Below are 23367 nucleotides of genomic sequence, written 5' to 3'. Positions count from 1 at the left end.
TTACTAAAGTCTCCATATAGCCTATCCTGTGATCACACTCCAATAATCTATTCGTCTACAATTGAGAGGACAAAGCACTGTTTCCAACGTCGCCATAACCTACCCTGCAGTATACATCTTTCAACACGGAGCAACACGGCGTTATGCTCTATGCTGCTCGGAGAACTACCCTGCATGCGCATTGGACATGTCTTTCATATGTGTTTGGAGATAAAAACGTGTGTTTTGGTTTTTGTGTATGAGGATTATATTGGGTTGAAGGAGAAGGTGTGTAATGCATTGGGATGTACTAATATTAGCCTATATTGAAATACAATGCGTCATATTTTATCCAAAATGCGTAACGTTGACTCTCGTACCGTGCGTGCATCTTTCGGTATCGTTACCCTATTCGTAATGTGTTAATTGCTTGCTCTTCTTTTTTCAAGGGGGCGGACTTTGCCAAGCGCAGCTTTACGGTTATACTTGTTAAACTCGTTTCTGTGCAGGAGGGGCTTGTATAGAGGTGTCTTTAAAGCTCGCACGAGCGCAAGAGGGAAAGCAAAGAGACTACAAGCGCTCACTGGGCTCACTGGGTTTATATAGGGCTAAATTTAGGGACGTGTAGTGCGTGTTTCCGCCGCTTCGTACAATTGGTCCAGCTTTTCAGCTACAATATTTATAAGGTATAGGAACTCCTACCAATCAAACTTTCACATGACTCTGAAACAGTACTTGAAGTGAGAAGTAGTGGTTTATACTACTACAAATAGTTTCTCGTGTGGACTCCAGTCTGCATCGCGTTTGCTAATATTCTTAGACAGAAATAACGTTTTTTATTCAAGAAAATTACAACCTATGGAAATGGCCTTAACCGGGACCATTTTACCATCCATCGCTACATTTGCGAACCAAAAGGAAAAATGCTGGGAAAATGTAAGTATATTGGATTATGTATTTCGAGTTGTTTGATGGTTGTTTTACATGTTGTTGGTCAATTTATGTAATAATAAAGAAATAGCATTTCAGTCCCAATGTAGAATCAACCCATATTTGTTGGTAAAGTTTGGCAATTTAACAGTTAGCCGAAATATATATAGAGTTGTATTTTTATATTATAATTTCACTAATGGTATCCTTTATTATTCCAGAGGTGGAAGGGAGAGATGGACAGGTCTGTGCATTCCAGCTGTGCTGTGGTGGAGAGCATGGACAACTGCATGGGCAGAAAAGACGAAGAAGAGCTCGATAAATTCCTGGATCTGGAGTTTATTCTCTCTAACACCACCGGCACAGACAACACTCCATCCTCCGGGACGGGAGTCGAGTACAGGCTAGGAGAGCAGAACAGCATGTATCACTCCGGGATGCAGTCTACCTACACGCTGCCCGAGATGAGCAGCCCACCTCCACCTTACAACAGCCTGATGGCTGAGCTCCTGCGCACTGAGCTTGACAGCAGCTTCTGCCACCAGCTTTCCGGCAACAGCATCCATGGGAGATTTCTAGTCAGTTCCTCTGCCTTCCCAAATCAGGACTTTGTAGACAACATCAAGGTCGAGCCATCCATGGACAGTTACGGACCGCTTATGGGCATGGTGCCACAGAGCTGCCCAAAGATCAAGCAGGAGGGGAACGTTTCGTGCATGATGTCCTTCGAGCAGCCGAGACTAGCCAACTCTCCACAGGCTGCGGGGAACATGACACCGCCTCTCAGCCCAGACGACCTGATGAGCTCCGATTGTCAGCCCCAGATGTGCCACTCCATGACTTTCCCCCAGAGCTACCGCTCCGCAGCGGGATACCCTCACTCTCACCCGCCCCAACAGATGCAGCTCCCGTACCAGAGCGCACACCAGTTCGGGATGTATGAAGACGGAATGGGTATGCAGCCCACCAACCAGAGAGTGCTACTCACTCCACCGTCCTCCCCGCTGGAGATGATGGACTCAAAGCCAAAGAGGGGTCGGCGCTCCTGGCCAAGGAAGCGCACAGCGTCTCACACTTGCACTTTCGCTGGATGCGGGAAAACCTACACCAAGAGCTCGCACTTGAAAGCGCACCACAGAACGCACACCGGTAAGGAATATTCCTCATTTTCTCTTTATGCTTATTGCAAACTTGAACTACTTGGCTCTATGTGTTGCAAAGAACTGGGTTTTATATCAGTATACTTATGGTCTTTTCCATTTTGTAATTCAACAGGTGAAAAACCATACCATTGCAGTTGGGAGGGTTGTGGCTGGAAGTTCGCCCGCTCCGACGAGCTGACGCGCCATTTCCGTAAGCACACTGGACACAGGCCGTTCCAGTGCCACCTGTGTGAGCGCGCCTTCTCCAGGTCCGACCACCTCGCGCTGCACATGAAGCGACACATGTGAGAAATCACATACGATTGAGGACTATGCCAAATTAACCAAGAACAACATCAAGAAAGATGTCTCCAAAATATGTATTTCGTATTTTAGTTTATTTAAATTTGGGGGTGGGGGGGGGAATAGGAAAACAGCATGAGAACACAAAACGTGGTCCGACTTGACCAATTAACGAATTCTATATACAAATACTATTTTTGAAATATGTAGCTGGTACTACTTTGTTATTTTTTATCGAATAATATTTCTATAAAAAGGCTTTAAACATGCATTACACGATGTTTGCATTTGTGAATTCAAGTCAACATATGAGGCTGGCCCTATACACCTCTGACGCAACTGGAATCTGACAATTACATTGTTTAACATGATGTGTTTTGATAGTCACGATAGTGCCTTCTATTATATATATGCATCCTACGAGTGCCATATTTTCTAATGGCAAAAAAAACTAAGTTTATGTAAGTGTTATAACTGTAAACAGAACATGAAATAAGCTTTAAGACAATGTTTTGATCTAAAACTGCCTTCCAGTCTTCAGAGGCTAGAATTGAATGTTCTGTGTGTGCATTTATCTGTGGAATAACATTTGATGTCAGGGTCTTTAAAACTATGGAAATAGTTGTCCATCTCAACATGACAAAGGGCTAAATGTCTTGTGACTTAAAACTGTTCTGTTTGGTTTTCTGAGTAAATGTATTAATGCCATGTAAATACATTTTTATATAATGTAAATAGTTTATTTTAATGTACATATTAAACTAATTGATCAACATTATTCTTGACTTTGAGTGAAATCCTTGTGGCTTTCTGTCTATTATCCTGACAAAGGAAAATGGAACAGCCCTGACATCTGTGTATCATCATCACACCAGTCATAAACTCATCAACAATACTTCCTGTATCTTTACATCAACCATAAGCTATAGTTGTCCCTGTGTGAATGGCTTGCCAGCTATCCTATAGGCCAGTTCACGCCTGAGCAGTTTACAATATGAATGTGAGTGCAATGTTTTCCATCTGTCACAGGGCCACTGCCAGAGTCTTGTGGCTCATACAGCCTATAAATACAAACATTACATTTACATAATTACAGAGACTTAATATAGATGTCCCCTCTCTGGGTCTGGGCACAGGGGCACACCGCACTGAAAGAGAAAGGAACCCTAGTCCCTGCCTCAATGAGAAGACCCAATGGGACGAGTGGAAAGTTCAGTGGGGCTTAGAAGAGAGTGACACGAAGGTTATGCATCTGTTAGCCTGGATTTGAGTCTCACAATGAATGTACTTGTTCCTTAAATATTCTATAGAATCAAACCTTTGACTTCAAGTAGTCTCTGAGTTAGGCTCTATTGTCTTATTTCAATGTTGATAAAGCATAAAACAGTATTAAACAGCTATCACTTAAACATGGTTGCACATTCTTAAAAGTACATTTTTAAGTTGGTATGCTATCCAAAAACAAAGCACCTCCACTCTGGAAGGAGCAAGGAGTTAAAATCACATGAAGTGGCCCAGAGTACAACAACATTTTACCCATTTACCCTTAATCAGGGGCCTTCAGCCTGTGTATTTGGGTCACATGACAACATTCCTGCACAATAAGTCAGGTGTAGTTAGGTGCCTTCAGAATAAATTCTTCTTTACTGTGTTATGGGCCTAATTATGTACTTTAGCTATGTATAAAAACAGGCAGAGAGAGAGAGAGAGGAGAAATGGGCCACCTTTTTGAACTGACAAGCTCACAACAATGTCTCTACATTGGCTCTATGGGGAAGCATAAAAGACAACTTTTTCTTCAAGTGTTACAACTTTTTAGGGACCGTATCATCTTCTGGGTGCCTATGCCAGTTTAGAGAAAAGAGGAAGTAGGAGTGCCACTATGATTAGCCAATTTACTCAAGTGAAAAATCAAACATTCTCATTTCACTTTTTGCTCAGAGTGTAATAATAACATCTAGAAGCGAGTGTGGGAAGATTGAAGTGTGAGTTAGGGGACAGAGGTCATGTATCCATATGGTTAATGCATTCTGTCACCCATGTAAGCTGTCTATCTATAAACAAACAAAAAAAGAGTGTGTATTCCACAGGCTTTCATTGCTATCTGGTTTCCCCTTTAGATGGCTCAAATTACAGGCTTACAAAAAGGAATTTCCTTCATTACAATATGTTTACATCTATTCCACATCACATATACAGCACATCATTGTCATTCAGAATTATCTCTGAATCTGATCTAACGGATGGTGTTTTTCGAAGTTCATGCCTTGCTTTTGAAACTCCTTTCGCCACAATAACACTCAAGTTACTCTGCTACAGAGTCAGCCGAAAATGTATCTGTATCTCTTAGTATGAAACCATTCATAACACACAGCGTTCGCTGGCTCTTTGCCATGGCACACCTGAAACTGCATGATAGAGATCAAAATCAAAGAACATTTACAGAGCCAAGAGGCACGAATGCTGTTATGCCTACTTTGTTGTTGAATTTAGTGTTGGTGTATCAGAGCTGTTCACGGAGGTGATTGTCATAGTTTTAGGACTATCTCCTAATGTTACCATCCTTATGTGCAGATGTACAGGTAACTGCCAAAATAAAGGAACCACCAACACAAAGTGTCTTAATAGGTTGTTGGGGCACCACGAGCCAGAACAGCTTCAATGCACCTTGGCACAGATTCTACAAATATCTGGAACTCTATTGGAGGGATGCGATGCCATTCTTCCACAAGAAATTCCATCATTGGTGGTGGAAAAACTCTGTCTCAGGCACCGCTCCAGAATCTCCCAAGTGTTCAATTGGGTTGAAATCTGGTGACTGAGACGGCCATGGCATATGGGTTACATTGTTTTCATTCTCATCAAACCACTCAGTGACCACTTGTGCCCTGTGGATGGGGGCATAGCCATGGTAGCCAAAATAATGGCCAAAATAATGGCCTTCCCAGCATTGTTATGCACAACCCTAAGCATGATGGGATGTTAACTGCTTAATTATATCAGGAACCACACCTGTGTGGAAGCACCTGCTTTCAATATACTTAGTATCACAAGTGTTTCCATTATTTTGGCAGTTACCTGTATGTAGGCCTATTTAAAGTTATTTTATATTAGCTATACTTTAGTCTGAAGTGAGCACTTTCAGAATTTCTGCCAGGTCAGAGAAACTATCCATAAACATGGTTGGCTGCATTTAGCTGCAGTTTATCATGCATAAATGCTTTACACAGAGAATCTTCACAAGCAACAGCATAATTGTATACAATTCTACAGGGGATGGTTCCATAAAAAAGGTCAACAAAGTAGGAAGTCCATAGAGAGGACATGGAGAAGGCAGCTTTTTAAAGCTCTACAGCACAAGCTATAGACATATGTTTGAGTTTTATATTAAAGCTCGGAAAGGGGGAAAGAGCATTGAGTGCTGAAAATGAAGGGAGAGTGAGTGAGTCAAATAAGATGTTATTTGTCACATGCTTCTTAAAACAACAAGGGGTAGACTAACAGTGAAATACTTACGGGCCCTTGAGTGAGTGAGTGAGTGTGTGGAGATCCCTATCACAGCTGGCCTCCAATGGGCAACCAAGCACACACACATTTCACTTTCCAGTAATGCCGATCGACAGTATAGTCACTAAGACTCTGAGAAACACGATAGTCCTGGCCTCCATATTCAATGTGAAGACCTGACATCTCATATTGACATCCTGTCTGAGTCAAATGTACAACATCAATCATACCAGGAAAGAGTTTATCTCAGTGGATTCCTAGACTTCACGCAGCCAAGGGCCATTTACCACGTGGGGAAAAGTGGGAATGTCATGGGATGAGTACACCACCTACTGGAGCTGTTTGGAAGCTCCTCGGTGGAAGACACTCATCCGGTCTATGGAGGAACAACATGGATTAACTTTGGCACTGGCTAAAGAATGGCCTTTGTAGAGTGATACTACATGTAGAGTGAATGAGTTGGGTCTTTTCCCAACAGACACATGATACGATGGGTCACCTTTCCTGAGGATCATTATGCGCTTGAGGTCAGAAAGACACAATTTAATTTGCAAGGCACTTGATATATACACTATGTTTATATTCATTGATATATGTTAATGTCTCGGTTCATTTGATAGAAATGTATAAATTAAGGACACATTACATAAAAACATACATACCAACATCAGCTTAGTTAAATGGTAAACATCTCCCCTCCCCAGCTGCATGTAGGCCTAGTATTGCTTCAGTGCATAGACCAAAAGATAGATTTCTCAAAGATAAGCGCCAGACTATGAATTACATGGAGTGAGAGAGTACTACAGAGGGTCCATCTGGACTGTTTTAGCCAGCATTCCTCCCCTGACAGTCAGTCCTATTGGGTTTGTTTTTTTCCACAATATCCCTGGGGCACCCCTGCTCTGGAGCAGCAAGCCCCACTCTCTTCCTCCCTCACAACAGCTGATTAAATAGACTGGGCTAAGGGGACTGGGACTGCTGCTCCTGCTCCTGAGGACCAGGGCTAATTATGTATTAACTATAGCAGATTGGTTACAGGAGGGGTGGTTCTCTTAACTGTTTTCCTAGCCATTCCTAGTTCTTGGAGCTGGCTGAGAAACACTATGGCCACCAGCTAGCTAGCTGTCAGAGAGTTGGGGTCTCTGTGTATCAGCCCCAGCAGGGAGAAGGTCCCCTTACAGATACCTCTGATAGCTAAGGACCCCCAACTCCCCTAAGTGTGTGTGTGTGTGTGTGTGTGTGTGTGTGTGTGTGTGTGTGTGTGTGTGTGTGTGTGTGTGTGTGTGTGTGTGTGTGTGTGTGTGTGTGTGTGTGTGTGTGTGTGTGTGTGTGTGTGTGTGTGTGTGTGTGTGTGTGTGTGTGTGTGTGTGTATGTGTGCACATGTGGAGTGTAAACATTCTCCAACATCCTGAGGCATTAAACTAGCACCCCAAGCCCCTCCACAGCTGGGAAGGAATATCCTATTATTTCCCAGAAATCTCTTTAAAAAGGGGGGTGTGGTGCCACTATTTGCCTGGTGAAAACACTTGTGTTGAAATATGCTGCTAGTGACAACATGACTACATGTGCAACCTTTCTGCTCATAAAATGTCAAGTGCTTGCTAAGAAAACATGTAAATTCTGTCACTCTCTTTGTAAAAGTAAATGTCAACATTAGTAAATACCCCAAAAAGAACGCACAAATATGGATACAAACACTGAAGGCACAATTTGTGAGGCGATCATATCTTCAATAAGTCTCCATGACCCATTTTCCTTTTGAAAAGCAATGGCCATTTCATTTCTACACTACCATTAACATAAGGTAAATAAAAACGTACCTAGGAATTTCCTGTTATTTCATACGGACACAGTTAACATTCTGAACACAGGACTTGCTTAGGTTTCAAGTAATATGTCCAAAAATGTAGTCTGTTGACGCAGAATTATTTTCACACTTGCAGCTGTATCCTTGAAATATAGACGACTGTAATTCACTGCACATTTTACTGCCTGGTGTTGCTTTTTGGCAGGTCTGGCGTTTGGGGGACCATCAATGAGCATCTTGTCTAGAGCTTCAGAAGTAGTATTTAGTAGTTTGAGGGAGTCTTAATTCAAAAGGTCAGGAAGTATAAACCAACACACCTGGGAGGGTAAATAAAGTCTATGAACCTTTCGTTTGTTTATGTAGATTTACTGTACATACCGGTACTAGATCATAGCAGACTGAGGTTGACATGAAACAGCAACCATTGGAGTCATATTTAAGGCTAGGCTATTATTATTTATTATGGATCCCCATTAGCTGTTGCCAAGGCAGCAGCTACTCTTCCTGGGGTCCAGCAAAATTAAGGCAGTTTATACCATTTTAAAAACATTACAATACATTCACAGATTTCACAACACACGGTGTGCCCCTACTCCACTACTACCACATATCTACAGTACAAAATCCATGTGTACGTGTATATATAGTGCGTATGTTATCATGTGTGTGTATGCATGTGTCTGTGCCTATGTTTGTGTCCCCACTGTTCCATAAGGTGTATTTTTATCTGTTTTTTAAATTCAATTTTACTGCTTGCATCAGTTACTTGATGTGAAATGAGTCCCATGTAGTCATGGCTCTATGTAGTACTGTGCACCTCCCATAGTCTGTTCTGGACTTGGGGACTGTGACGAGACCTCTGGTGGCATGTCTTGTGGGGTATGCATCAGTGTCCGAGCTGTGCGCCAGTAGTTCAAACAAATACCTCGGTCGATTCAACATGTCAATACCTCTCATAAATACAAGTAGTGATGAAGTCAATCTCTCCTCCACTTTGAGCCAGGAGAGATTGACATGCAAATTATTAATGTGAGCTCTCTGTGTACATCCAAGGGCCAGCCGTGCTGCCCTGTTCTGAACCAATTGCAATTTTCCTAAATCCATTTTTGTGTCAACTGACTAACTTATTTCTTGCCATCTACTCTGAAAATAACTGCAGCTTTTTGTTAAGTGTTAAGGGTAATTTCAGTCGCTGTAGTAGCTGGCATGTATAGTGCTGAGTCATCCGCATACATTTACTCAAAGCCAGTGGCATGTCCTTAGTAAAGATTGAAAAAAGTAAAGGGCTTAGACAGCTGCCCTGGAGAATTCCTGATTCTACCTGGATTATGTTGGAGAGGCCTCCATTAAAGAACACCCTCTGTGTTCTGTTAGACAGGTAACTCTTTATCCACAATATAGCAGGGGGTGTAAAGCCATAACACATACGTTTTTCCAGCAATAGACTATGATCGATAATGTCAAAAACCGCACTGAAGGCTAACAAAACAGCCCCTACAATATTTTTATGATCAATTTCTCTCAGCCAATCATCAGTCATTTGTGTATGTGCTGTGCTTGTTGAATGTCTTTCCCTATAAGCATGCTGAAAGTTTGTTTACTGTAAAATAGCATTGTATCTGGTCAAACACCATTTTTCCCAAAAATTTACTAAGGGTTGGTAACAGGCTGTTTGGTCGGCTATTTGAGACAGTAAAGTTTTTTAAATTATTCTTAGGTAGTGGAATGACCTTTGCTTCCCTCCAAGCCTGGGGGCACACACTTTCTAATAGGCTTAAATTGAAAATATGGCAAATATGAGTGGCAATATCATCCGATATTATCCTCATTAATTTTCCATCCAAGTTGTCAGACCCCGGTGGCTTGTCATTGTTGATAGACAACAATAATTTGTTCACCTCTGAATCAGCCATCTGATTCAATGAGTGATGGAGCTGAGTTTGCCTTTTGTAAATGTAATTTAAGATGCTACAAAGCTTTTTACTATCATTCTTCATGTCATTTATCTTTGTTTCATAGTGTAGTTTCTTCTTTTTATTCAATTTAGTCACATGATTTCTCAATTTACAGTACGTTTGCCAATCGGTTGTGCAGCCAGACTTATTTGCCATTCCTTTTGCCTCATCCCTCTCAACCATACAATTTTTTAATTCCTCATCAATCCACGGGGATTTAACAGTTTTTACAGTCATTTTCTTAATGGGTGCATGTTTATTAGTAACTGGAATAAGCAATTTCATAAATGTGTCAAGTGCAGCATCTCTTTGCTCCTCATTACACACCACGGACCAACAAAGATTCAACAACATAGGAATCACTACAAAACCTTGCGGCACTGATGGAATCCTTCAGATTCATACTAAGAAAAAACACAATTTCCACTACCTGTATGGTATGTATACTGGTTCAAATGAACACAAATGAGATTTTGAACAGAGCCTAGACAGACAGGGGTATCTATTTCTGCATTTGTATTAAGATTACGAATCATATGATATACTCTATAAAACATTGTGAAATTAAATGTGATGTCCTAATATAAGTACAAAAGTAAAATCAATGAAATTAAGAGAAAAAAACACAAACCCGAGACCTATTCATTTAACTGAAATGTTTATTCTAGTAAACAATGACCATGTACAGGGGATTAGCATTTCAAATAAATCCAAGCGTTTGTATTTTTGCATATATCCTGTTTAAAGTTACACACATTTTTCCACTTCTCATGAAACAAATATAACAGACATAATATACAGTTTGTATACATCTTATACAATGCAGAAAGACAGCTGGATTATTTCTTATTTTCATCTATAAAGGGACAGTCAAAGGCAGGCCAAATGGAAAAGGAATGCACCAAGCTTTAGAAGTCAGATCAGTTGTCAGAAAACCAAAAGAAAAGCCCTCTACAATCTGTTTGGCTTGTACAATAGATATACAGGCCTCTGCATGTATCCCTATACACATGATCAAACTCGAACACCCGAACAACGAGATAATAAGAATTAAAATCTATTGCACAATGGTGGTATCAAAGACAAAATACAGCATGAGTGGTAAGTACGTAGAGAACACTAGGTAGTGGATGAGAGAACACTTGGGACCTGTTTCAATACTCTCAAAATGCATCCTTCCATCCTGCCTCCCTAATCTGACATGATTAGATGGGTGATTGAGATACATCATGGAACCCTTTCTTTCACCAATCCTATATTGACAGATCAATGATAACTTCAAAGAATGGAGTAAGAAAGGATGGATGGATTTTTAAGGTATAAAAAGCGGCATGAATTTACCAATGAACAGAGAGCTGTGGCCTGGTCTACGGCCAACCAAGCACCCTCACTGTGGATTTCCCCTAACCCGAGGACACATTACAAGGGTTCTGACACAGAGCATTCTGGGTAAGGGCGGGAGTGTTGGAATTCCAAGCTTCGGGCGTCTGACCTGTGATTAAAACACCACAGGTAGGGCTGAATGCAGACGACCACAGGTTACCTCAGCTATATACAGCAGCCCGGTTAAAGGTCAGATCTGTACCAGAACAGGTTCTTCTCATAGAATATTATTACACTGTTGTAACCACTACAGCAAAGAAGTTTGATATGTAAACATAAACAAATAAATATCAGGGAGAGATGGTTGCAATTTCCACCTAGTGGCAGTGTTAATGGTCCATACCACGGAATTGTAACTTAAATCATGTCCTTCCCCAACCCAAAGGGGAACGTAGCTTTAATAATACATTTTCACAACATATGGCTCAGGATAGGTCTTTTCACTCAGACTACTCCAATAGTAGGGGACAACAATGGCATTACATGGAAGCTTATTAAAGGTAATGGACACATGTACAGTAGGACACATATAGTTCAATACAACAGGAGAACATAAAACAAAGGGGCAATGAGTGCAACTGTCATTTTCATATGAGCTACTATTATCATCATCTCTATTCAGTTCAATTCAAAGCTTAAAGGGCAATTCTGCCACTTTTCAACCTCATATTCATTATGTTCAGCACCATACCAGTGTCTACATATGTGAAAAGGACACGTTTCTATGATCTGTAGTTAAAAAGATAAGAAGGTCCTAAAAATGCTTCTCTGTAGCTAGGTTTCCATCCAATTGGCGACAGATTTGAATGAAAAGAAAATACGCGCATTTTCCCACTAGGGGTATGTTTCCACCAAACGGACTTGTTGTGGACAAAAGTCAGCACGTAATGCACACAAAATGTAGTTTTTCATTTTAAGTGTACTGAATAAAAAGTTGAATGTGTTTCCATCTCATTTTCAACTCTTCCGATAGTTTTGTCACAAAAACTGTTGCGTTAAATAGCTAATTTTCCCACTCTGGTCTTGGCACGAGAGCGCTAGCCAACAGCTCGCAGATACAATGTGGGTAGGCTAGTTTACATGATGAGATTATTATGGATAACAGCGAGAATATTTTTATTTGTCAAACGGCAGACAAGCATCGATCAATATGTCACCAGAATAAGAACCTCAATATTTATTGGAAAGGAGCATCAAGATCACCGTGGCGTGCACTTTCACCACCCTGTGATGTTCATCATAACTTATTTCATCTGTAGTGCCGTTTTTACATATGTAGACACTGGTATTGCGCTGTTGATAATGAAAATGAGATTGAAAAGTGGTGGAATTGCCCTTTAAGTTTGAAAGTGAAGTAAGAACCACAGGTTTAATGTGGCAGTACCATCAGCAAGAAAATCAAGTAAAAGACAATGCGGCTAAAATAAAATCAAAGTTGTAACAAACTATGACACACTGTACCGCAAACCGTTGAATATTCACGTTATAGCTGTGAAACTCACGTGACCTAATGAATTTGCATATCATTGATGGTTAGCCGAAGAAAACCACAGGCCATTTCTTACTTTCTTTGACCTCTCTGCAGGGTGTGCTTGCAGGTTTATCCATATTTGCAGCTCTTACAACTAGAATTGTAATTAACAATATTGTTTCAGTCCTTTAACAAATACTACATAAAATAATAAAATAACACTTATTACGTAATTAAATTAAATAAAAATCGTACAAATCTGCAATTAAACGCTCTATAATAAAACATAGTAAAAGTTTAAAGAATTTCCCTCATCTAGTCGTTTTTGTGGTTGTTTGATGTAAATCACAGCCTTTTGAACTTACTTAAACTGTCAGAAGAGGCACAACTAAGTATCGATTCCTTCTCCCTATGTTCGCTGAAGAAGCACTGAAATATTGTAAAAAACAATGCATCTACTATCTCACACTCGGCGAGAAAGAAAATATATCTGTACAATTTGTTCTGGTCCAAGCAGACCTCTCTCTCACACAACACTTGCAGTAACCAGTCAGGGAAGCACCCAGCACTGCTCCCATGGCTCACCACATTCACATAATAAACCAATACTAAAATAATGTTTCGATCTTCAAAAGCATCCCGCCATAATCTTTAACTATTCCCTTCTTCACATCTGTCAGAGCTCTTGTCAGTCAAGTGAGGGGATCCATGCTCCCTCACCAGACAGACACATATTCTGCTCATCTTTACATGTTAAGCCAGCCTCTATAGTGCATTTAAACAGTGCATCACTTCCTTCACAAACCATGAGTCATCATCCGTTCCCCTCCCCACCTATCAATTAATTAACAGTAAGAGAGATTGTGATTGCTGGCTCCCACCCCCCACTCCAACCTCCCACCGTAAAGTAAAACCCAGTTCCGTTTCCACATAGGGTCCAGGACGACAACAAAAGTTCTGTTTTGCTTTGAGAGTTTGTCGGTCTGGGGAATGTGTGGCGAGGTGTGTGTATCTGAGTGTGCGTAGCAGGTGGAGTGTGTATGTGTGTTGTAGCGGTGGTGTGTGTCTGCATGCGTATGTGTGTGTGTGTGTGGTTGAGGAAGCGGTCATGTCTTGGGCACATCGGCCCTGAGGGAAATGGCCAGCTATGGGTCCTTCACAGTGTGTGGGGTACGGTTTGTGAGTTGTATACGAATATGTTATGCGTGTGTGTGTGAGTGTCTGCATATGTTTATGAACTAGTAACGCTAGTAAGAGTATGTCTATGTGCGCGTTTGTCTATTTGTGCATATCTCTACGTATGTGTGTCTGTGTGTGTCCAGTCCAGGTCACCCGTGGGACATCTCGGCCTTGCTGAGAGCGATGGCCAGCTCTAAGTCCTCTTGCTCCTGCTGCCGGAGTCTCTTCAGCCGCTCCCGCTCCGCTCGCTCACTCTCTCGCTTCGCCCACTCCAGTTGCTGGGCCTCATTTCCAAACTACAGAGAGAAGAGGAGAGAGGCATTCAACAAGGGATTCATCCGTCACACCATGTACAAAACACACATTAGGAGGTGTTTTGTCAGAGTATTAGATTTGAATGAACCTTATCCTGTACATTAAGAGTAAACTTCCATTTCTGCCTGGCTACCTACCGTAAGAGGACATAGATGACTGTAGTTTACTATTATAACCATATCATGTACATACACAAAAGCATCAACACACACACAAAATATACCCACTGCACAGACAATCTAACTGACCTATCCCTATCGGTACTTTAATGTTCAATTTATGTGTGTTCTGCTGTTGGAGGAAAGATGCTTCTTATTGTTAAACCTGAGTGGTTGTGCTCAGAGCCTAAGTACGTGAGCGAAATACAAAACAAAGCACTTTTAAATTTGACCGCGTTATCAAACATTCTTACCTTAACTTTTTCTGGTCCTGCGAGAGAAAAATGAATTACAAAACACCAAATAAACAATTCACTAATCGTGTATCACACCATCCATTTTACACCGAGCACACAATGAAACAGCATCACCACAAGATACAACTAACTATGAGAAGGCGACATGGAGGACCGTTTCAGTTCGTTTCCCAAATGAAAATGAATGAGCTAAAACTAAGAGCATATTTGAACAACATGCAAAGACGACATGTAGAGAGAAAATGGGAAGGACATTTTTGATTCACTGTTAAAGTGGTAGTATGAGATCGAACCGAAGTCAAGCTAGGAACTCTCCCATGCATATCAGAACGCACACACATTCTAAGATACTGCTTTGCCATCCTTAGATCTGATTCAAATGTCAGGGTCAAATGAGGCCATTCAATTCTTGGAATCATGCTGACCAAAATAAATATGGAACAGAGTCCATTGAGGCATTTAATAGCTATATTTATAATTCAATTCAGGGGCCAAGTTCATCTGGTATTTTTCTAAATAATATATTCAATGTGGAACACAATACCTCTTTAGTTTAAATAAAGTATGGGCAGTTGACTCTGTTAAAATAGTTTTGGCAACTTTGGGAGTAGTTTGGTACAAGTCAGAGATGGTAAAGCAGGATCTATGCTACCGATGTCATGCAGCTGACCAACACTAAACAGATTAAGCAAACTAAACCTAAAGAAAAGACAAAACACTGATACACACTAATACTGTATCTAAACACTAGTAGGACATACATGACTGACACACAACATAGACCTGAGGGGTAAGAACTCAGGACTGAGAGCTGAGTAGTGATACTACTGCTTCCCGTGTCAACAGATCCCACAGCCAGACCAGTGGCTTGGAGCTGTCAGTCACTAAACCACACAGGATGGGCTCCCCTTTCCGGCCTAGCCTGGCCTAGGGTACGCACCGACTGAGTGACTGTCTGTCTGACTGGCTGGCTGCCTTACTGAGTGACTGTCTGACTGGCTGACTGACTGAATGCTAAAGCCGGGAGCTGAGATGGAAAAGGTCAATATTCAGATAAGAAGATCCTGAATACATCCTGGATTATGGCTACACTGTGTGAGACACCCATTGGTTGGTTTAGACAGACAGCCCAGGCCATAGCACCACACTGGCTGGATTATTCAACCCTAACCTTAAAGCGCCGACTGGCTAGTTGAATAATACTTCACACTGCCAGAATCCACTTATTGGACTGCTAAAGAGGTGATGGAAATAATACTTTTCATTTGTGCTTGTTTTGGGAAGCCTCTAGCATTCTACACAACAAACCACATGGCAAAATATAGATATAGATTTTTTTTATGTTCCAATCGCGGCGTACACATCAAACCACAAAAAGGGCTGACACCCTTTCCTGCACGAGCACCGGGGACCACTTCTGCAATGCAGCTCTGCACTTTACTGCACAATACCGAATGCATTGTAGGTGGTGTGCAACCAACTACAAAGCATAGGTTGAGAACCCCCATAACCAAAATCATAACACAGTATAGATAAGTGAGTCTTATGCAACCTTTGAAAGGCTTACACTCAGAAAACAGCTAGACGGCAAAAATGTGTGGGAGTTCAGTCATCATCTTAGATATGAGGTAGGGTTGGATCACACAATTAATTAAAATGATGATCAGATGATCAGTGATCATGAACAGTATTGCTAGTGATTATGCCATAGCCAACAGTTACCCTACATGGTGGTTAATTTGCCATGGGTCTGAGTGGGAAGATGCCTGGCTCTGGTCTTTGTGTGGAGTGATGTTAGGTCATTGATTAACATAGATGTCTGATGGGATGCCAGGACGCAGAAAGATGAGTAGATAAACAGCCAGGGCCTTGTGGTTAGTTCCGCTCTAGATCCTTCAGGTAACGTTGTGGGAACTTAAGCAGAGGTAGTGGCTAGGTATATAAAGACTGGTCTGGACAGAGAGAGAGTATCACTGAGCTCAACTTACAGAACTGAAGTCTGCAAAACCCAAGGAACAGTCTTTAGAGGCTTTACTTGAGGCAGATGGAGCAAAAGGATCTTTGCCACTAAAGGGGTCGATGACGTCACTGCCGAACGGCTGGAAGGGGTCGCAGGGCTTGGTCGAGTCGCCCGCTCCTCCAGGCATGTTGACGGGGGTGCTTTTACCTAAGGACATTAAGACAGTAGGGACAGTCATTTCCCCTGCAGAAGAGACCACAGTGTGTGTGGTTATGAAGTCAACTACAATTATAAGGTGATGGTTTGATCACTGTCACCACGGAAATTTGACGTTTTTCCTTATCGACGTCTGCTCGCTACAGCCTTCCAACCCCCACAAATGCTGCCCGCCCCCCCCCCCCCCCAACTCCACTTCTCGTCTCACGAGAAATAGAGCATTCTATTATGAAAAGCTTTGAAAACCACAGCAGTTTCAGCTACACTCGTGGTGCACCAAAACCACACGCAGCTCAACTTAAACTAAATAGAGAGCACACAAACAATGCATAGATACAAAATTGTGCTGAAACAACATGCCAGCATGGTATGAATTAAACACGCATTTAATGACATGGGCCAATATACTGCATAAACCCAGTATCAAAATACATGGCGAGAGCTATTTTCTCTTTTATGTTGGGTTTTATGGTGAGCAGATGGGTAGAGTTTATGCCCACATAACCAACACAGGATTCAGTTCACAAGTTCATCAGATCCCTCCTCAGTGGGTGATTTTAGAGTTTTTTGTCAAGCCTAGATGCTACATGCCTAGGGCCAGGAGTTTTTAATGACCACATGACCTGCCCAAGAACAACTAACTATGGCCCAGAGTTATACCTGTTAACGTCAGGAAAAACTCCTGGCCTTAGTTATGCCAACTCATTGTATTCTCTATCTTAATTTCCACATAGCTTAAATACATAAATGATTTAACTGAACCGAGACTACTCTAAAATAAGCCCATGTTAACATGGTAGAGATGTTTCCAAGCTGTTTCTCTGTAGGCCAGCCATTGCTGGCAGAGACAGTGGGCCGTGGGAATGTAGTACTTACTGGTTGTTGTTGCTTCTGAAGGTGTTAACCACGTTGTCAATCGAGCTGTTATTTATACCAGGCCTGCCAAGGTTAGCAGTTCACAGGCCCACTGAACAGCCAGGCAATCAGTTTCTCTCTTTCAGTAAATGGCACATACTCTTCACCACAAACCGTCAGCTCCACCCTGCTCCAAAATACCAGCACATTATCAATGCTGTCTATCAATGTGATGCACAAGGCACATCTCAGAGCCCCACAAATAAAGTTGATCATATTATTCTCGTAACATATATCGATCGTATGTCCTATTTACGATTGACTGTATCTCGCAGCACAAATGTAAAGTATTGCTATGTAATGAATTCAGAAACTACCTAGAAAAATTTGAGATATCTACATCAAACTATCATTCTATGTTGTGACCTTTCACTTGTTGCAAATTCTGCTCAACCCCTCTAATTTGGATACATAAACCCAGGTGTGAAAGCAGTTTAGATATGGCATTGGCCAGGGCACAGAGTGTGACCAGAGTCGGGCAAGAGGTCGCCAGAGAAGCCACACTGCTCACCCGAGTGTGTGCACACAGTGGAAACAGAGGAAGTGGGGAAGGGTGGAGCTGAGAACATCGGGTGATCTGGTGTCAGCATGGCCAACCACAGATCATCTGTGTATTCCTGAGGCATGTTGCTCTGTGTTCTCACTGCAGCCTGGCATCAGGGTTGAGCTCTCAAGCAATAGTCATACAGTCATACAGTTCTACTCATCTAACACTAATCTCAGGCAAGGATTTTACAGATAGGGGATGATCAGCGACAATTCATACATATTTTTTAGAAATCTAATGGAAAAGTAAGTAAGCATACAAACACACATGCATCAAAGTTGTGACTACTATGCTCTAATGTGTACAGTGTACCTAGGCTACAGTGAAATTACACTGCATATTGCATACATGGTTTTACCATAAAGCGGGGCCGCTTTAATAATAATAGGTGGTGAAATCTTGATTATCGTGGCCCATTGAACTTCCTTCGTGAGGTTTAAATGGTGAAATAAGACTTTCACTCAGTAACTTTATGGCTAAAAAGCACCTTGAGTTGCTTCTACGTTGAGCAGAGTTACTGCATAGGCAACTGCAAAACTGTTCTGTTGATTCCATCTTCAAAAGGAGAATGAAAAGGACACTTGTTTGGCAGAGATGATGAACGTATCTGTACCCATGAAGTGCCTTTCCTGTTTACAACCTAGTAGAGCTCACGGTGGAGGAAAAAAAGGGGTTTTCAGGCCAGTCAAAAACAATGTTTCTGAGCTGCAGCGAGCATTGATGTTTGATCTATGACTAGCATATTCTACTTTTATCATGCAGAGGTAAGAAGGCAACACCAGCTGAGTTTAGGCTTCAAAGATTATACAGGTCCCTTACAACAGCTTCTAGTGAACTATGTTCTAACAGTCAGAAGATACAGTATTCAGACCCCTTTTCCCACATTTTGTTACGTTACAGCCTTATTATAACATTTATTTTCGTCATCAATCTAGACACAATACCCCATAATGACAAAGCAACAACAGGTTTTAAGAAATGTTTGCAAATGTATTACAAATAAAAAACTGAAATACCTTATTCACGTAAGTATTCAGACCCTTTGCTATGAGACTTGAAATTGAGCTCAGGTGTATCCTGTTTGTATTGATCATCCTTGAGATGTTTCTAAAACTTGATTTGAGTCCACCTGTGGTAAATTCAATTGATTGAACATGATTTGGAAAGGCACACAACTGTCTATATAAGGTCCCACAGTTGACAGTGCATATCAGCGCAAAAACCAAGCAATGAGGTTGAAGGAATTGTCCGTAGAGCTCCCGAGACAGGATTGTGTCGAGGCACAGATCTGGGGAAGGGTACCAAAAACCTTCTGCAGCATTGAAGGTTCCCAAGAACGCAGTGGCCTCTATCATTCTTAAATGGAAGAAGTTTGGAACCACCAAGACTCTTCCTAGAGCTGGCCGCCCAAGAGCCCGATGGTCACTCTGACAGAGCTCCAGAGTTTCTGTGTGGAGATGGGAGAACCTTCCAGAAGGACAACCATCTCCGCAGCACTCCACCAATCAGGCCTTCATGGTAGAGCGGCCAGTCGGAAGCCACTCCTCAGTAACAGGCACACGACAGCCCGCTTGGAGTTTGCCAAAAAGCACCTGAAGGACTCTCAGACCATGCAAAGCAAGATTCTCTGGTCTGATGAAACCAAGATGGAACTCTTTGGCCTGAATGTCAAGCGTCACGTCTGGAGGAAACCTGGCACCATCCCTACGGTGAAGTATGGCGGTGAGAGCATCATGCTGTGGGATGTTTTTCAGCGGCAGGGACTGGGAGACTAGTCAGGATTGAGGGGAAGATGAACGGAGCAGAAAGTACAGAGAGATCCTTGAGGAAAACCTGCTCCAGAGCGCTCAGGACCTCAGACTGGCGCGAAGGTTCACCTTCCAACAGGACAACGACCCTAAGCACACAGCCAAGACAATGCGGGAGTAGCTTCGGGACAAGTCTCGGAATGTCCTTGAGTGGCCCAGCCAGAGCCCGGACTTGAACCCGGTCGAACATCTCTGGAGAGACCTGAAAATAGCTGTGCAGCGACGCTCCCCATCCAACCTGACAGAGTTTGAGAGGATCTGCAGAGAAGAATGGGATTAACTCCCCAATAACAGGTGTGCCAAGCTTGTGGCGTTATACCCAAGAAGACTCAAAGCTGTAATCGCTGCCAAAGGTGCTTCAACAAAGTACTGAGTAAAGGTCTGAATACTTATGTAAATGTCATATACCTGTTTTTGCATTGTCATTATGGGGTACTGTGTGTTCCCTCTTATGAGGGGAAAAACTATTTCATCCATTTTAGAATAAGGCTGTAACAAAACAAATGTGGAAAAAGTCAAGGGGCCTGAATACTTTCCGAATGCACTGTATGTGATGATAAGCCATGCCATCCATACTCACAACGTTCTTCTGTGTGTTTCACTAGAAGAACAAAACAAAAGAGGGGAACACTTACAGTGAGGTGACAAAGACCACAGAGGGGAAAAGACAAAGGGATAGTAAACAATTGCAATTCTATAACACAGATGTCGGATCATAATTTGATCACTTTAGTTGCTGAGAATTTTCCTGCACAAAAGGAAATACAAACGTGTAGTGTATTTGAGTTATAAAAAGGATTCTAAAGTTTGTAATTCCCACTTAGAAATTTCAGACTTGATTTGCCCTAACGGAAAATGTATCAACCCCTACAAAAATGTCAATTAAAGGGGAATGGAAACACTTCAGGAAGTTAAGCTGAGCAAAGTGATGTATTCAATCCACTCATAACAAACATGCTTGTAACATAGAAACATCTCTATTTTAAAGTAATTTGATCTGAACAACGTTTGTTAGAGGTATGGGTAGCTCCATCTTGAATTGCCATAGTAACGACTGTTACTAGAAGTGAGAGAATTGAGTTTTATCATGGAGACTGAAAGTGAATGCTGCCACCGGGAGGCCAAAACGAGGCAAGGTAACTAGCTAGCCTACCTGATTTAGCTCTTCGCTTGTCTTGTCTTTTTGATGTAAATGTTTTCATTGATAACTGTACAAAATAAAATAGAAGAGCATTTATCATTAGATATGAGCTAGACCTAGCTAAAACAAACTGGCTAGGGATTAGATTTAGCTAGCCAGCCAGGCAGAATAGAGGGCTGCTGCAGGAGTTACGATCCCCATATAGCTAGGTAGCTACAGTAATTATTAGCTAGCTAGCAAACTACATAGCTAGGTATCTTTGATATATTATGAGTCTTTATATCTGTGATAGCTATGATTCCTAAAAATAGAAAGCCTTCTGGCTGTTGATTGCAAGAATGAATGTAACTAAGCCTGAAGCCTAACCCCATAGCTAGCTTTAATAACTTTTGAAAGCTCAGATTGGTAGTCGGCTTGGTAAATTATCCTGGTTCTTTGCTACTTACAGGCATACATTATAATATTATTTCAGTTATTTTACGTTTTCTCAAATGTGAGTGAAAAACTTTGGATAATAAAATATAACTTTGTCACCTTACAAGCCGATTGATAACTTGTACAATTCCCTTCCAGTCATGATACCCTTTTTTATTTGCAGAGGTTCATCGCTACTTGGGGAAGACGAGGACAAAGAGGATGACATTGAAATGGAGGAGCCAGAGGAAGTTGGAGCCACCACGTGATGCTGCTGCCTCTCAAACAAGCTTTTTGACTGGAAAGTAACTGTCAATGATGTATTATTGTTATATACTAATAGGCCTATAAATTTGATATTTTAAATACTCTCCCTCTCTCTGTCTCTGTTTGCAGGACACTGTGGTGGACTGTCAGTGCTCAGACCTTTTTGAGATGATTGACATTATAGACATGTCTCCTGTGCACCAGGCAGTCAATAGCTGCCACCACGGTGGCAAGGATAGACAGGGGCTGGAGAGACTGGAGAACATGCTGCTGAGGCTGCAAACAGGGCTGCGGGGAAATCACATCCTCATCCTCACATGACACATAAACTCAGAAAAAAAAAAAGTGTCCTCTCACAGTCAACTGCGATAATTTCCAGCAAACTTAACATGTGTAAATATTTGAATGAACATAACAAGATTCAACAACTGAGACATAAACTGAACAAGTTCCACAGACATGTGACTAACAGAAATGGAATAATGTGTCCCTGAACAATGGGAGAGACAAAATCAAAAGTAACAGTCAGTATCTGGTGTGGCCACCAGCTGCATTAAGAACTGCAGTGCATCTCCTCCTCGTGGACTGCACCAGATTTGCCAGTTCTTGCTGTGAGATGTTACCCCACACTTCCACCAAGGCACCTGCAAGTTCCCAGACATTTCTGAGGGGAATGGCCCTAACCCTCACCCTCACCCTCCAATCCAACAGGTCCCAAACGTGCTCAATGGGATTGAGTTCCGGGCTCTTCGCTGGCCATGGCAGAACACTGACATTCCTGTCTTGCAGGAAATCACGCACAGGACGAGCAGTATGGCTGGTGGCATTGTCATGCTGGAGGGTCATGTCAGGATGGGCCTGCAGGAAGGGTACCACATGAGGGAGGAGGATGTCTTCCCTGTAACGCACAGCGTTGAGATTGCCTGCAATGACAACAAGCTCAGTCCGATGATGCTGTGACACACCGCCCCAGACCATGACGGACCCTCCACCTCCAAATCGATCCCGCTCCAGAGTACAGGCCTCGGTGTAACGCTCATTCCTTCGACGATAAACGCAAATCCGACCATCACTCCTGGTGAGACAAAACCGCGACTCGTCAGTGAAGAGCACTTTTTGCCAGTCCTGTCTGGTCCAGCGACAGTGGATTTGTGCCCATAGGCGACGTTGTTGCCAGTGATGTCTGGTGAGGACCTGTCTTACAACAGGCCTACAAGCCCTCAGTCCAGCCTCTCTCAGCCTATTGGGGACAGTCTGAGCACTGATGGAAGGATTGTGCGTTCCTGGTGTAACTATAGTTTTGGCAAGTCGGTTAGGACATCTACTTTGTGCATGACACAAGTAAATCTTCCAAAAATTGTTTACAGACAGATTTCTCTTATAATTCACTGTATCACAATTCCAGTGGGTCAGAAGTTTACATACACTAAGTTGACTGTGCCTTTAAACAGCTTGGAAAATTCAAGAAAATGATGTCATGGCTTTAGAAGCTTCTGATAGGCTAATTGACATCATTTGAGTCAATTGGGGGTGTGTACCTGTGGATGTATTTCAAGGCTTTCCTTAAAACTCAGTGCCTCTTTGCTTGACATCATGGGAAAATCAAAAGAAATCAGCCAAGACCTCAGAAAAATTTTTGTAGATCTCCACAAGTCTGGTTCATCCTTGGGAGCAATTTCCAAACGCCTAAAGGTACCACGTTCATCTGTACA

The 23367-nt window shown here is 42.0% G+C and overlaps 2 protein-coding genes across 12 annotated transcripts in view; one reads left to right on the top strand and one right to left on the bottom strand.

Annotated features, from left to right (window-relative positions):
• Nucleotides 1-534: 534 nt before the first annotated feature.
• LOC129810817 (Krueppel-like factor 2) lies at nt 535-3132 on the top strand. Its single transcript, XM_055861740.1, has 3 exons — nt 535-915; nt 1131-2058; nt 2185-3132. The coding sequence occupies exons 1-3, from the start codon at nt 838-840 to the stop codon at nt 2358-2360; spliced, it is 1182 nt and encodes a 393-aa protein (XP_055717715.1). The 5' UTR covers nt 535-837; the 3' UTR covers nt 2361-3132.
• A 7133-nt stretch (nt 3133-10265) lies between these two features.
• The window catches only part of LOC129810813 (epidermal growth factor receptor substrate 15-like 1), a 34962-nt gene continuing 21860 nt past the window's right edge, over nt 10266-23367 (bottom strand). For 3 of the 11 annotated variants that reach the window (XM_055861726.1, XM_055861731.1, XM_055861727.1), the window contains 3 exons: nt 20414-20434; nt 16376-16554; nt 10266-13953 (listed from right to left, as the gene is read on the bottom strand). In XM_055861726.1, the coding sequence (XP_055717701.1) occupies nt 13807-13953; nt 16376-16554; nt 20414-20434 (347 nt within the window). In that variant the 3' untranslated portion in view covers nt 10266-13806. Of the gene's footprint in view, nt 13954-14307; nt 16555-16748; nt 20435-23367 lie in introns of those variants that run through there. The other 8 variants (XM_055861728.1, XM_055861735.1, XM_055861729.1 and 5 more) reach the window with 7 other exon arrangements.

The sequence above is a fragment of the Salvelinus fontinalis genome, chromosome 14, assembly GCF_029448725.1.
Source record: "Salvelinus fontinalis isolate EN_2023a chromosome 14, ASM2944872v1, whole genome shotgun sequence".
Classification (NCBI taxonomy): domain Eukaryota; kingdom Metazoa; phylum Chordata; class Actinopteri; order Salmoniformes; family Salmonidae; genus Salvelinus; species Salvelinus fontinalis.
This window is presented reverse-complemented; position numbering and strand designations above follow the sequence as displayed.